The sequence below is a fragment of the Poecilia mexicana genome, unplaced genomic scaffold (genome assembly GCF_051168715.1).
Source record: "Poecilia mexicana isolate PSO_F unplaced genomic scaffold, ASM5116871v1 scaffold_1, whole genome shotgun sequence".
Lineage (NCBI taxonomy): Eukaryota > Metazoa > Chordata > Actinopteri > Cyprinodontiformes > Poeciliidae > Poecilia > Poecilia mexicana.
Window position 1 is genome coordinate 10872215 of NW_028263370.1, and position 13629 is coordinate 10885843.

Genomic DNA, 13629 nt, shown 5'->3' on the forward strand with positions numbered 1-13629 from the left:
ACTCAGTATCCTCTGACCACAGCTAACTAATGACACAGAAACACAGACCTGAAAAATTGATTCAGAGATGGAGAGGACCAAAGCATGAACCTGTCTCAACTAGACTATCCTGACCATCTAACCCCTGTAACATACTCAAGCATCAGCACCAAAATGCAATCATCAGCAGAGTGATCAGAAACCCAATTAATCTGTGATTAATACAATCACAGAGAGCTGTGTAGAAAAAAAAAATGTCTTGCTTTGATTGGAGGTGCTTTGCTTAGTTAAAGTGAAGAGTTAAAGATAGAGGAAATAAGGGCAGATCAGAGTCTTTCCCTACATGAAACAGAACACTTAAAGAAACACAAATTTAGCAGTTTCAACATTTTGAAAGTGGAAGCAAACTTTACCTTCTGCAGCAATACTAGTTGCATTGACAGTTAAGTTGAAACCTGGGCTGGCGCTTGCATTCCTTAAAGTTTCCACAACATCACTGGTATTTGGTAGTGCTGTCTCATTATTGAAAACCAGCTCAGAGTCAACTACAATTGATCCTTGTCTGCAACAGAAATAAAACATATTTCAAATAGTTTATATATATTTTGTAAACTATATCAGGCAGATATAAAGCAACAAGAGCTTTTGTCATGACTGAAATGACAAGGAACATGTTGCATGAAATCATAACTATGCTGCTTTTAAAAATCCAGTTGCTTGAAATGTCTTATTTATACCTGAATTCTTTGATGACAGTTCGGTTGAATATAGGCCCAAATCTTTTGGAATAGACTCCATCGAGCTGTTAAAAATTTTAGGAGAGAAAAAAAAACAGTAAATAGATATATATCATGATGTCATACATCATGGTGTTTTGCAAAAATGGCACACTGGGAATTATATAATGTTGCAATGTCTTGGAATGCCGGGCTTTTAAAGCTTAAAATATTGTAATGCCATGAAGAATATTACAAACAATTATAAACGATAAGAACCAAACTTACCTCAGCAGTCACTCTTTTCTCAAGGTTTTTGAACTCTGGTGATTCTTTATTTGACAACGCCGGTTTGAATGTTTCCTGTACCTTAAACTCTAACCTCAGTATTGGCCTTGGTGGTGGGGCAGGTGTTGTAGTTGTAGTTGTAGCAAGAGTTGTCGTAGTTGTAGTTGTAGTTGTTGGTAATGTTGTTGGGGAAGTTGCAATGGTAGGTACTGACGTTTTGCTAACAGACACAGTAGATGGTGAAGTTGCACTGAATGAAGGTGAGGTGATGTTGGCAGCTGGTGATGTTGAAATGACTGGAACAGAAGTTGCATTGAGAGGAGTCGGGGTTGTGTCAACTTCTGGTGCTGTTGGAAAGACCAGTACAGAAGTTGTATTGACTGTTGGTGAGATTGTAATATCATAAATATGCTATATAGGGGCATTTTCTAAATCGAGCAAAAAGAGTTTAGTATTATGAATAATCACTATGTAACTTGATCATTTCTCTCAATAAACATTCAAAGCATTAATGGTTCAAAAGATTCTTTGTAATTGCACTGAGTGCTCTTAGAGTTAGGGAAATTGCTCGGGAATTAATTTTCGCAGCACAAACTTCATATTGAGATTATATTGGGTGGTTCAGATATATTTCATGATAAACAGGCACTGACCCAAGTTGAACTTCAAACACATGGTTAAGGAGCATCACGTTCAATCAAACTTTAAATAACTACCTGGTAGTGATGTGGAAATGGGTGTTGAGGTTATGTTGATTGTTGTTGAGCTCCTGGTGATTGTTGGTGAGGTTCCATTGAATGGAGTTGAGGTGATGTCAACTGTAGGTGATTTTGGGCTGACTGATACAGAAGTTGCAGTGAGTGGAGGTGAGGTGTTGTTGGCTGCTGGTGATGTTGGCCTTATTGGTTCAGAAGTTGCAGTGAGTGGAGGTGAGGTGTTGTTGGCTGCTGGTGATGTTGGACTTATTGGTTCAGAAGTTGCAGTGAGTGGAGGTGAGGTGATGTTTGCTGCTGGTGATGTTGGACTGATTGGTTCAGAAGTTGCAGTGAGTGGAGTTGAGGTGTTGTTGGCTGCTGGTGATGTTGCACTCACTGGCACAGAAGTTGCAGTGAGTGGAGTTGAGGTGTTGTTGGCTGCTGGTGATGTTGCACTGACTGATACAGAAGTTGCAGTGAGTGGAGGTGAGGTGATGTTGGCTGTTTGTGATGTCGCACTGACTGGCACAGAAGTTGTGTCTGGTGTTGGTGAGGCTGCATTAAGTTGTGATGAAGTCATGTTGAATATTAGGGAGGTTATTTGTGAAAGTTCATGAGGTAAGAATATATAACATTTAGGTTAATATAATTACATAAAACAGTTTTCAAAATATCACCGCTGTCCAATACATTGCATTCATTGTTCATTTTAAAAGATAATTAAATAACCACGGTTTGTTAAAATAACGAAAGCATAATATCCCTTTTCAAATAATAGAAAATACCTGTTGTAGATGTCATGCTCACTGATGTTGTAGGCGTAGTTGGAATGGTAGGTATTGGTAATGGAGTTGTAAGTGTTACAACTAAAGGAAGAAAACATAAAGAAATAACACATCTGTGACTCTGCTATTGGTTATTGGTTGTTGTTGAATTTGTTCTGAAATTTGCTTTCACACTTGGTTTGCGTGGAATAAGACTGGGCTGTGAAAGTGACAAGTTTTAAACGAGAGATATTTCTGGCATTTTTTTATTGTGAAAAATCAAATTATTTAATCTATAAACTTTGCAGTGAATTGAACAAGCTTTATTACTAATGTCTGATGTTTTACTTTAACAAATTGATACAATTGCTAAGGTGAGAACGTTTATTTGCTCTTTATGTTTGGAAGACTTCCCGATACTAGGTATGCTAGGTGTCCTCTACCACTGCTAATTAATGATTGTGCCAACACAAACATGGATAATTTACAATAAAATATTAAAATGTATCCAAAGTGACTCTTCCAGGTCTAAGAGGCTAATATTAAAAAAAACCAAGGGGTTGATTTTGGATTGCAGGTTAGGTAGAACATAAACTCCAACCTTAGACATCAGAGAGGACTAAAAGTTTTAAAACAAGAGTGAGGAAGTCTGAATCAACAAATCCTAACCAAGTTCTAAAGCTACTCTGGAGTACCCTGAGCACTTAAATCACTCTGTAGTACTCATGCAGCAATACGAAAACTGAAAGTATCTGTAGAGTGAACAGATACCTACAGAGAATTATCTGAGTAGTAGTACTATGTTTACACAATCACAGAAAGCAGAATAGAAAAAATATCTTGCTTTGAGTGGAAGTGTTTTACTTAATTAAAGTGAGATACGTCTGACCAGAGTTAGATGCAGAAAAATGAAAGGTTTGAGTCTCTTTCTGGAAGAGTCTTGGCAACCCTGCATACACTACATGAAACAAAAGAATTTAACATATAAAAATAGATCTAGCAGTGTCCGTCATACCAGTAATTTATGCTAGTCAACATTTTTAAGTGGAAGTAAATAAACCTTACCAGCTGCAGCAATAGTAGACGTGTTGACAGCAAGGCCGAAACCTGGGGTAGAGCTCGCATTCTTTAAAGACTCAGTAATGACATTAGTATCTGGTATTTCTGTGATGTTATTGAATATCAGCTCAGAGTCGACGACAACTGATCCTTGTCTGCAACACAAATAATTTATATATTTTATAAATATATATATATATATATAGCCCTATGTTCCATTCACTGTTTAATAGTTTTCTGCATTACAAAGCAAGTGTACTGCTTTGAAAAATAAAGGGCTGGAAATGTCTTCTTTATACCTGAATTCGTTTATCTCAGTTCGATTGAAAATAGGCCCAAATCTCTTGGAATAGACTTCATTAAGCTGTTAAGATTTTTAGGAGAAAAAAAACAGAAATGGGTAAATTACATTTCATTATATAAATGTAACAGTTTTAGCCAACTTACTTTTTCCTCATATGCATTTTTATTGCAATCTAAAAATGTCTAGATATGCTTTTGTAAAAAGCACACATTTTCTAGATAAGAGTTTTAGATAAAAATATATATCATAGATTGTGTAAGCATGTTTATTTCAAGCATCAGTCTAAAAATAGGAGTTAATTTCAAATATTCGTTATATTATTTTTCAAACATAGTATACTAGTATTTATCAAATGTTGCAATCTTTTAGATGCTTGTCTTTAAAAACTTACAATAAAATATGACAAACAACTTTGAACGAAAAACAAACTTACTGCTGAAGTCACATTTTTTGCAAGATCTTTGAACTCTTTTGATTCTTTGTTTGTCAACTCCTGTTTGAATTCTTGCTGCACCTTAAATTCTAATTTAACTTTTGGCTTTGGTGGTGGTGCAGGTGTTGTGGTTGTAGTTGTAGCAGCAGTTGTAGTAGTTGTAGTAGTTGTTGGTTTAGTTGATAGTGTTGTCGATGGCGAAGTTGCGATAATAGGTGCTAAGGTTGGGCTGACAGGTGACAGAGTAGATGGTGGCGTTTCACTGACTGTTGGTGAGGTTGTACCTGTTTGCTGTGAGGTTACTAAACAGGACAAAAAGATTTAAAAATTATTACTTAAAACTATGTATTTTTCCCAATACATAAATATTCAACACATTGATGATACAAAAGACTATTTGTAATTGCTATGATTGGTGGTAGAGTTGGGAAAACTGCTACTGAATTAATTTTAGTAATTTAAACATAATATTGAGATTGTGTAAAGTGGTTCAGACACAAAGTTTTAAGATAAATAGACACTGACTTACACTTGGTTAAGTTTCATCATGTCTAATCAAACTCTAAGTGAAAATCATAAGTGGCATTGTGTGCTAGTTTACTAACAGTTAGTAAACTCATTGTAACTGTTGGGGACATCTTTTTTGGAGAATGTTTATTGAGCTAAAAACCCACCTGTTTAGAGTTGTATTTGAAACATAATCAATTAATGTAATGATGGCAGTTGACTTAATGTAATGTTTTGATTGTTGATTCTATGTTGCATGACTTTGTGTTTTTGTGTTTATGATGTAAATCACTTTGAAATGCCTTGCTGCTGAAATGTGCCATACAAATAACATTTGATTGATTGATTGATTGATTGATTGAACTGTGTTCAGGTTGTCCCTGAGAATAATATAGCAATTCATCCGTAGGTTGTAATTTCTAAGTAGAAGAGAAAAAATACATAATCTACTTCAGAATGCGAATTGAAGACACTGAAGACTCATACAATCACAAACATTCATTCAGGATATCGTTGCCATTAAATTTTGATTGTACTGCATGATTGGTGTTGTTTTGTAGCAGCATGAACTATAAAAATGGATGGCTTGCAATTTGAGAGAAAGCAGGTACACACGTGGCAAGTCTGTTATACTTCCCTTATTAAATCCAACATATAAATCAATTATTGACAGAAAATTACCTGGTAGTGATGTGGGCATGGGTAGTGTTATATTTACTGTTGAACTCATGGTAACAGTTGGTGAAGATGTACTGGATGGTGATGCTGGACTTATTGGTTCAGAAGTTGCAGTAAGTGGAGGTGAGGTGTTGTTGGCTGCTGGTGATGTTGGACTTATTGGTTCAGAAGTTGCAGTAAGTGGAGGTGAGGTGTTGTTGGCTGCTGGTGATGTTGGACTTATTGGTTCAGAAGTTGCAGTGAGTGGAGGTGAGGTGTTGTTGGCTGCTGGTGATGTTGGACTTATTGGTTCAGAAGTTGCAGTGAGTGGAGGTGAGGTGTTGTTGGCTGCTGGTGATGTTGGACTTATTGGTTCAGAAGTTGCAGTGAGTGGAGGTGAGGTGTTGTTGGCTGCTGGTGATGTTGGACTTATTGGTTCAGAAGTTGCAGTGAGTGGAGGTGAGGTGTTGTTGGCTGCTGGTGATGTTGGACTTATTGGTTCAGAAGTTGCAGTGAGTGGAGGTGAGGTGTTGTTGGCTGCTGGTGATGTTGGACTTATTGGTTCAGAAGTTGCAGTGAGTGGAGGTGAGGTGATGTTGGCTGCTGGTGATGTTCCACTGACTGGCACAGAAGTTGCAGTGATTGGAGGTGAGGTGACGTTGGCTGCTGGTGATGCTGGACTTACTGGTGGTGAGGTTGCATTAAGAGTGGATGAGATTGTGTTGACTTGTTATCACACATTACAAACAAATCAGTTCACTACAAAAAATCTAACCAACCAGCTAAACTAAAAAAGCAATCCCTAAAATTAGGATAACTTGAAAAGTTATTGGAACAGTCAGTGAGAACTTGATGAAAGTAAATATTTGATTAGCTGGCATGGTGGTGATTGATGGTGTAGTTGTTATGTTCATGACTGCCTCTGAAGTTACATTACCTAAAAGAACAATATTCATGGAAATAATATTTGTTTAAATATGGCTTATGTAGTGACATATACAGATCGTTATTTATTTATTTATTTCAAATTTAAGGAGTATATTGCAAAAGCATCATGTCTTAAATAATTTTGGGAGTTAAACACAGAACAAGTTAGCATAAACTAATAGAAATTATTTTTAGGATCAATATCCTTCTAACATACCCATTTTTTGTCTTTAGCAGTTAGACCTACTACTTTGAAAGGTACCAGGAGGATTTTGAATTTTATGAGGATTGTACAAGTATTATTTTTTTCCAATTAAACCACAGGTGACAACTCCAGTCCTCAAGGACCAGTGTCCTGCAACTTTTAGATGTGCCTCTGCTGCACCACACTTGAATAGAATAATTAGGTCATTAGCAAGGCTCTGGAGAACGTATCTACACAAGGAGGTAATTAAGCCATTTCATTCCAGTGTTTTGTACCTGTGGCATATCTAAAAACTGCAGGACAGTGGCCCTTGAGGACTGGAGTTTGACACCCCTGAACTAAACCTAAGCACACCACTACTTGAGCAACAAAATTCCCGCACAGACATACTGGCCCATGAAACCTTTTCTATCTTATTAATAAAAGGGACTGTATAGCTGAAGTGAAAAATAGAGCTTAATTGAAAGATTTGATGGACATTATTAAAATAGGAGAAAATGCAATGTGATTTTGACAGTGGTACATAGTTAATTGATTGGCACACAATCAACTCATGATAAAAGTTTGATTATGGTAGATGTGTGAATACCTGAACCTGTTGGCTGAGTTGCTTGTTGTGTTGTTGCAGTTACAGTAGCTGGTGACTCTGTTGCATTAGCTGCAGAAACGAATGCTGAGATTTTATTAAAAGCCTGTTGGGTTTGTTGCACAGCATAATCAGATAAAATACACTAGAATTTCCTGAAAGTGTAGTCTGAGTTTCTTGTGTTTTTATGGTTTCATAGATTATTGATTGATATTTTGAAAACAATCAGATCAACATTATAGTTTCATTGTAGTAGAAGTAGGACTACCTGAGATTGTTGGCTGAGTCAATTGTGTTGTGGTTTCACTGGTTGTCGGCTCTGTACCATTGGCTGTCAATTTGAATGCAGAGATTTAATTAAAATCTAATCTAACAAGGTATAATAGACTTGTTGCACAGCAAACAACCAGATCATCATTGCAGTTTCAATGTCATAGCAGTAAAACTACCTGAAGCTGTTGGCTCAGGCATTAGTGTTGTGGTTCCATCGGTTGTTGACTCTGTTCCATTGCCTGTTGAAGTGAATTAAGAAATTTCATTCAACACTTGTTAGATTCATTGCACAGCAAACAATAAGATCACTATTGCAGTTTCAATGTCATAGTAGTAAAACTACCTGAAGGTGTTGGCTCAGGCATTAGTGTTGTGGTTTCATTGGTTGTTGACTCTGTTCCATTGCCTGTTGAAGTGAATTAAGAAATTTCATTCAACACTTGTTAGATTCATTGCACAGCAAACAATAAGATCACTATTGCAGTTTCAATGTCATAGTAGTAAAACTACCTGAAGGTGTTGGCTCAGGCATTAGTGTTGTGATTTCATTGGTTGTTGACTCTGTTCCATTGTCTGTTGAAGTGAATGAAGAAATTTATTTCAACACTTGTTAGATTTGTTGCACAGCGAACAATAAAATCACTATTAGAGTTTACTTGTGGTAGGAGTAAAAGTACCTGAAGGTGTTGGCTCAGGCATTAGTGTTGTGGTTTCATTGGTTGTTGACTCTGTTCCATTGTCTGTTGAAATGAATCGAGAGATTTCATTGAATACTTGTTAGATGTGTTGCACAGCAAATAATAAGATCACCATTATATTTTGGCTGTAATCATGAAACTGCAGAAATACTACTACCTGAAGGTGTTGGCTCAGGCATTAGTGTTGTGGTTTCATTGGTTGTTGACTCTGTTCCATTGCCTGTTGAAGTGAATCAAGAGATTTCATTGAATACTTGTTAGATTTGTTGCACAGCGAACAATAAAATCACTATTACAGTTTAACCGTGGTAGGAGTAAAACTACCTGAAGGTGTTGGCTCAGGCATTAGTGTTGTGGTTTCATTGGTTGTTGACTCTGTTCCATTGCCTGTTGAAGTGAATGAAGAAATTTCATTCAACACTTGTTAGATGTGTTGCACAGCAAACAATAAGATCACCATTGTAGTTTCAATGTCATAGCAGTAAAACTACCTGAAGGTGTTGGCTCTGGCATTAGTGTTGTGGTTTCATTGGTTGTTGACTCTGTTCCATTGCCTGTTGAAGTGAATCAACAGATTTCATTGAATACTTGTTAGATTTGTTGCACAGCGGACAATAAAATCACTATTACAGTTTAACCGTGGTAGGAGTAAAACTACCTGAAGGTGTTGGCTCAGGCATTAGTGTTGTGGTTTCATTGGTTGTTGACTCTGTTCCATTGCCTGTTGAAGTGAATCAACAGATTTCATTGAATACTTCTTAGATGTGTTGCACAGCAAACAATAAGATCACCATTGCAGTTTCAATGTCATAGCAGTAAAACTACCTGAAGTTGTTGGCTCTGGCATTAGTGTTGTGGTTTCATTGGTTGTTGACTGTGTTCCATTGCCTGTTGAAGTGAATCAAGAGATTTCATTGAATACTTGTTAGATTTGTTGCACAGCGAACAATAAAATCACTATTACAGTTTAACCGTGGTAGGAGTAAAACTACCTGAAGGTGTTGGCTCAGGCATTAGTGTTGTGGTTTCATTGGTTGTTGACTCTGTTCCATTGCCTGTTGAAGTGAATCAACAGATTTCATTGAATATTTGTTAGATTTGTTGCACAGCGAACAATAAGATCACCATTGCAGTTTCAATGTCATAGCAGTAAAACTACCTGAAGTTGTTGGCTCTGGCATTAGTGTTGTGGTTTCATTGGTTGTTGACTCTGTTCCATTGCCTGTTGAAGTGAATCAACAGATTTCATTGAATACTTGTTAGATTTGTTGCACAGCGAACAATAAAATCACTATTACAGTTTAACCGTGGTAGGAGTAAAACTACCTGAAGGTGTTGGCTCAGGCATTAGTGTTGTGGTTTCATTGGTTGTTGACTCTGTTCCATTGCCTGTTGAAGTGAATGAAGAAATTTCATTCAACGCTTGTTAGATGTGTTGCACAGCAAACAATAAGATCACCATTGCAGTTTCAATGTCATAGCAGTAAAACTACCTGAAGTTGTTGGCTCTGGCATTAGTGTTGTGGTTTCATTGGTTGTTGACTCTGTTCCATTGCCTGTTGAAGTGAATCAAGAGATTTCATTGAATACTTGTTAGATTTGTTGCACAGCGAACAATAAAATCGCTATTACAGTTTAACCGTGGTAGCAGTAAAACTACCTGAAGATGTTGGTTCAGGCATTAATGTTGTTGCGGTTTCATTGGTTGTTGACTCTGTTCCATTGTCTGTTGAAGTGAATCAAGAAATTTTATTGAACATATATAGAATATAGAATATTCTTGGATATGAACTTAGCTCATCATAACATTTTAGCTCTGCTAAAGGAAGCTTACCTGATGCCAATGTTGTGAGCTCAGTGCCATTTAGTGTTGAGTTTATGGCCTCTGGTGATATAGTTGTTTGGTTGGCTGAGTTAAAGAAAAACATTTTTTTTTTGTTTCAGGCAAAATTTATTGTGGTTACTGGTTACCCAAAATAAAAAAAAAGTGATAGCTATAAAAAAATGAAGTTTTTAATTTTAAATTAAAAAAAAACATAAATGATGAAATACAAAAATATATTTATTAAAACATGAGTGTCAGCCTGTAAAAATGCATTAAATGTTAAATCGGTTGTGCTACCTGCTACACTTGCCATGTTTACTAAACTGAGATAGAAATTGTGTGTTCTGAAGTTAAATTTTCAGTGAAATTTTAAAGGTTTAGGATGTTGTTACATTGAATGTGGGAGATGGTACTACAATTGGCTATCAGGCTGCAAATGTTAAAGCTTTACTTCACAGTGAGGTTGTAATGACGGGTGACATTGCAGTGACTGAAGCTGAAATCACTGCATCTGAAGTTGTTGCACTAAATGTTAATGATAAATTCACTTGTAGAGAGATTAAATTGATTGCAGTGAAATGTTTGTTTTTTGGTATTGGCTGTAATCTTGCCTCTGAGTTTGAATCTGATCTTCCAATGTCCCAAGAAGAAGAAAAGGTGTGAAGTTGTTTTCTCTTGTTTTATGAATAGTGGAAAACACTTGGAGAAATCTTAACATAGTTTGTAGTAGCTATTAGTTTGTATTTTGTCAATTTTCAAAGCAAATATGATCATTATCTAGCACCAATAAAAAAATTGGTATTTTTATCTGTGATGCTTTTCCTGGTTGTGACTGGCCTCTAGTGGCAAATGTTATGTACTGTCATGTTACTCACTGACTGAAGTGATATACAAGTGGGCACATTTTAGATGACTTTTAAACCTTAGGGATCATTAAAATAATATCCAATTATGATCAGTAATTATGCTTCAAAATACATTGAAGGCAGAGGAAAACCTACTAATTGTTAAAAGATTTTACCCCACTTTTATTTGTAAAATAGCAATTGTTTGCTTTTCCCAAGTTACTGGTTATAACTTTGTTGATTTTTGTTTTAAAAAAATTTAAACTATCTGGTTATTTTCATTATATTTTCCTGGCATTGTTAGAAATTGTTGTTATTCTGATAGGATACACTGTGAAATCACAACAATAAACTTCAAAATTTGAGTAAAGCAGTGAATCTGAATGTGTTACCTGTTGTATTATATTGTGCTGTTGCTGCTCCTATTAGACCTGTAGAAAAACTGTGATCAATGGGTAGCTCAGCCACATATGCATATACAAATATGAACTGTAACATTTCCATTACCTGCTAACAGGAGAAGGAACAAGTGAGGTGCCATCCTCTAAGTGTCAGCTTTCTGTGAAATATACATTCAGAATAGAGCCATTTTAATGATATGTTATTTTGCAGAGCATTATAAATCTACTGTTAACAGAGATGTGGTTTCTGATTTCCTCCTAAAAAACATATTACAGCTTACAAATCTTTACTGTTATCAAAGTATCATGACTTAAAGTCACATTTAACAAATTAAAGCGGCTCATAAATTAATTTATTCTAAGTATCTGGGACTTGAAATGGGCCCAGGAAAGAGGTTGAGATGTTCGCCAGAACAAAAGCTCCTTTTATTCAGTGAATCTGGCTGCACCAGTTTTGTATCCTCATTCTCACTTTGAAACAGATTAATTAACTCACAGCAGAGTCTTAAGAGATTTACTACACTCTAACACTTTGCCAGTGCATGGTGGTCAAACCAGGTACGCCAACATTCCAGAGGAAAGTTTGTGAAACGTCTTGCCCAAATGACAAAACTGTTTCTAATCTGCAGCTGCAGTTCAAGATTCCATTAACAGGTGTATCCACTTTCCACAGGACAGTTTAAACAAATTCTTTAACCATCTTAAAATCTTAGCAAACAGTCATGACAAACTGTAACTTTAAGTTACAGTTTTCTTTAAGTATTTCTATACAGCTGCAGAAGCTACAGCATCCTTTTTGTCACCTATAAAGTATGTTTATATAAATATTTTATGAATAACTGATGAATATCAAACATTTCCAAAAACCTAAAATGTCAGATACATGCAATGATAAGGTGAATCGCCAGTTTTCGATCTGGACTTTTGTGTAGACTGCTATAAAATATGACAAGTGATAAAGATAAGATCCTTTAAATTCCATGACTCTTCAAATGAAAAATAGAATGAATATAAAATGAAAATTTTCATTTTTGTAGATAAAACATTTAGCTATAATTTCTCATTAAGTTTTTGAGTCACTGACAGAATACCTACATATAAAGCAAACTAATAATAATAATAATAATAATAATAATAATAATAATGACAAAACAACTGTATATTTCACTGCTTTCTGGCCCCTGCACTTTGACCCAAAATAGCCCTTTAATGTACTCAGAAAAAACAATAATCTTTTTTTAGTTTTCAGAATATTCATAATTGCATGTTTATAAATATTTGTAGAATAAGATAAGTTGCTTGATAATGACCTTCTCCTATTCCATAGATGTCCTCTTATTGTAAGAGATTTAATGGTTAAATTACCATATATTTGCCAAAATACAGAGATGAAGCAAAACTCCTAAATGGTTTGAAATTCTCCAAAGTTAGACCACAATTGCTTTTAATTTCTACAAAAATTTTATATAGTGAGTATCCACACACTGAAAAACCAACAAATTAAATATGTACATATTAATATTAATTATAACACATTATGATATTTTTTTCGTATACGTAATTTGCCTCTTCTGTCAGTTTTTTTTGTCATCATTTACTGAATTCTCATTTAAAGTACCAGGAAACAAAAAGCAAACGTGCATTTAGCAAAATGCATAATAGTAGGAAACATACATCAGAATACTTACAATTAGGAAATTAAATTCATTTCAACATAGTTGCAAAGTAAACCAACAAGTCTAACTAAGCTTCATTCAGAAAATTTAAGATTTGAAAAATATGGAAAGGGCTCTCTTTTCTTCCCACAAATTATTGACTTCTCATCTTTGAAAGTTTAAATTTTAGGTTTGAAACAAGAAATATAAATAAGATAAATAAGTAATATTTTTCCCTTACCTCAGTATAGTCCAACTATCCCGCAAGTTCCTTACAGTCACCAGAGTTTGGAAAGAGAAGGCGACAAACACCTTTCTGCCTCAAGCCAGAAGATGGAAATGAGGAGTTATCAGTGACAGTGGCTTTTTAAAGGAGGCAACACATTCTTTCTTTTTCTAATCTAACTAGCTGAACTTGTTTCATCTCTTCATGTAAGATGTCAGAAACAATCCAGACAGAGGCGGGAGGAGGAAGGATGGGGTTCACATTGACGTAGGTTTAAGAACAAAGGCCCAAAAAGTGTGATGAGTAATGCAGTCAGCATCTATGCTATCAGCTAACAGCATTTAAATTACTAGAGTAGTTTAATATACCAAAATGCATGAGTAGAGCTTGACAAGTTGTGATTTAGAGTTGTTTCCTTGTCTTCCAAGCAGTGTGTAATTGTTACCATAAATCAACTTTACACCAGTAAGGAAACTGCAGGATTTTGCAGAAACTCATAGGGAAACATTTGACAAACTATCCTAAAGGACAAGACCTAGTTGTGGGAACCTAACTTTGAGCAATAAAGGATTTACATCAACACAGT

The 13629-nt window shown here is 35.5% G+C and overlaps 1 protein-coding gene across 3 annotated transcripts in view; it reads right to left on the reverse strand.

The window, feature by feature from the left end:
* LOC106928608 (uncharacterized) overlaps window positions 1-13206 on the reverse strand; it is a 28413-nt gene extending 15207 nt beyond the window's left edge. For all 3 annotated transcript variants that reach the window (XM_088004322.1, XM_088004318.1, XM_088004315.1), the window contains exons 1-29: window positions 13059-13206; window positions 11269-11320; window positions 11154-11192; window positions 9926-10000; window positions 9752-9817; window positions 9585-9647; window positions 9418-9480; window positions 9251-9313; window positions 9084-9146; window positions 8917-8979; window positions 8750-8812; window positions 8583-8645; window positions 8416-8478; window positions 8246-8311; window positions 8071-8133; window positions 7901-7966; window positions 7737-7799; window positions 7570-7632; window positions 7389-7451; window positions 7124-7207; window positions 5427-6086; window positions 4239-4540; window positions 3801-3865; window positions 3508-3656; window positions 2464-2544; window positions 1700-2233; window positions 984-1330; window positions 717-781; window positions 393-541 (exon numbers count right to left, since the gene is read on the reverse strand). In XM_088004322.1, coding sequence (XP_087860448.1) covers window positions 393-541; window positions 717-781; window positions 984-1330; window positions 1700-2233; window positions 2464-2544; window positions 3508-3656; window positions 3801-3865; window positions 4239-4540; window positions 5427-6086; window positions 7124-7207; window positions 7389-7451; window positions 7570-7632; window positions 7737-7799; window positions 7901-7966; window positions 8071-8133; window positions 8246-8311; window positions 8416-8478; window positions 8583-8645; window positions 8750-8812; window positions 8917-8979; window positions 9084-9146; window positions 9251-9313; window positions 9418-9480; window positions 9585-9647; window positions 9752-9817; window positions 9926-10000; window positions 11154-11192; window positions 11269-11302 — 3538 coding nt within the window. In that variant the 5' untranslated portion in view covers window positions 11303-11320; window positions 13059-13206. The remainder of the gene's footprint in view (window positions 1-392; window positions 542-716; window positions 782-983; window positions 1331-1699; window positions 2234-2463; window positions 2545-3507; window positions 3657-3800; window positions 3866-4238; window positions 4541-5426; window positions 6087-7123; window positions 7208-7388; window positions 7452-7569; window positions 7633-7736; window positions 7800-7900; window positions 7967-8070; window positions 8134-8245; window positions 8312-8415; window positions 8479-8582; window positions 8646-8749; window positions 8813-8916; window positions 8980-9083; window positions 9147-9250; window positions 9314-9417; window positions 9481-9584; window positions 9648-9751; window positions 9818-9925; window positions 10001-11153; window positions 11193-11268; window positions 11321-13058) is intronic.
* Between the last annotated feature and the right edge of the window lie 423 nt (window positions 13207-13629).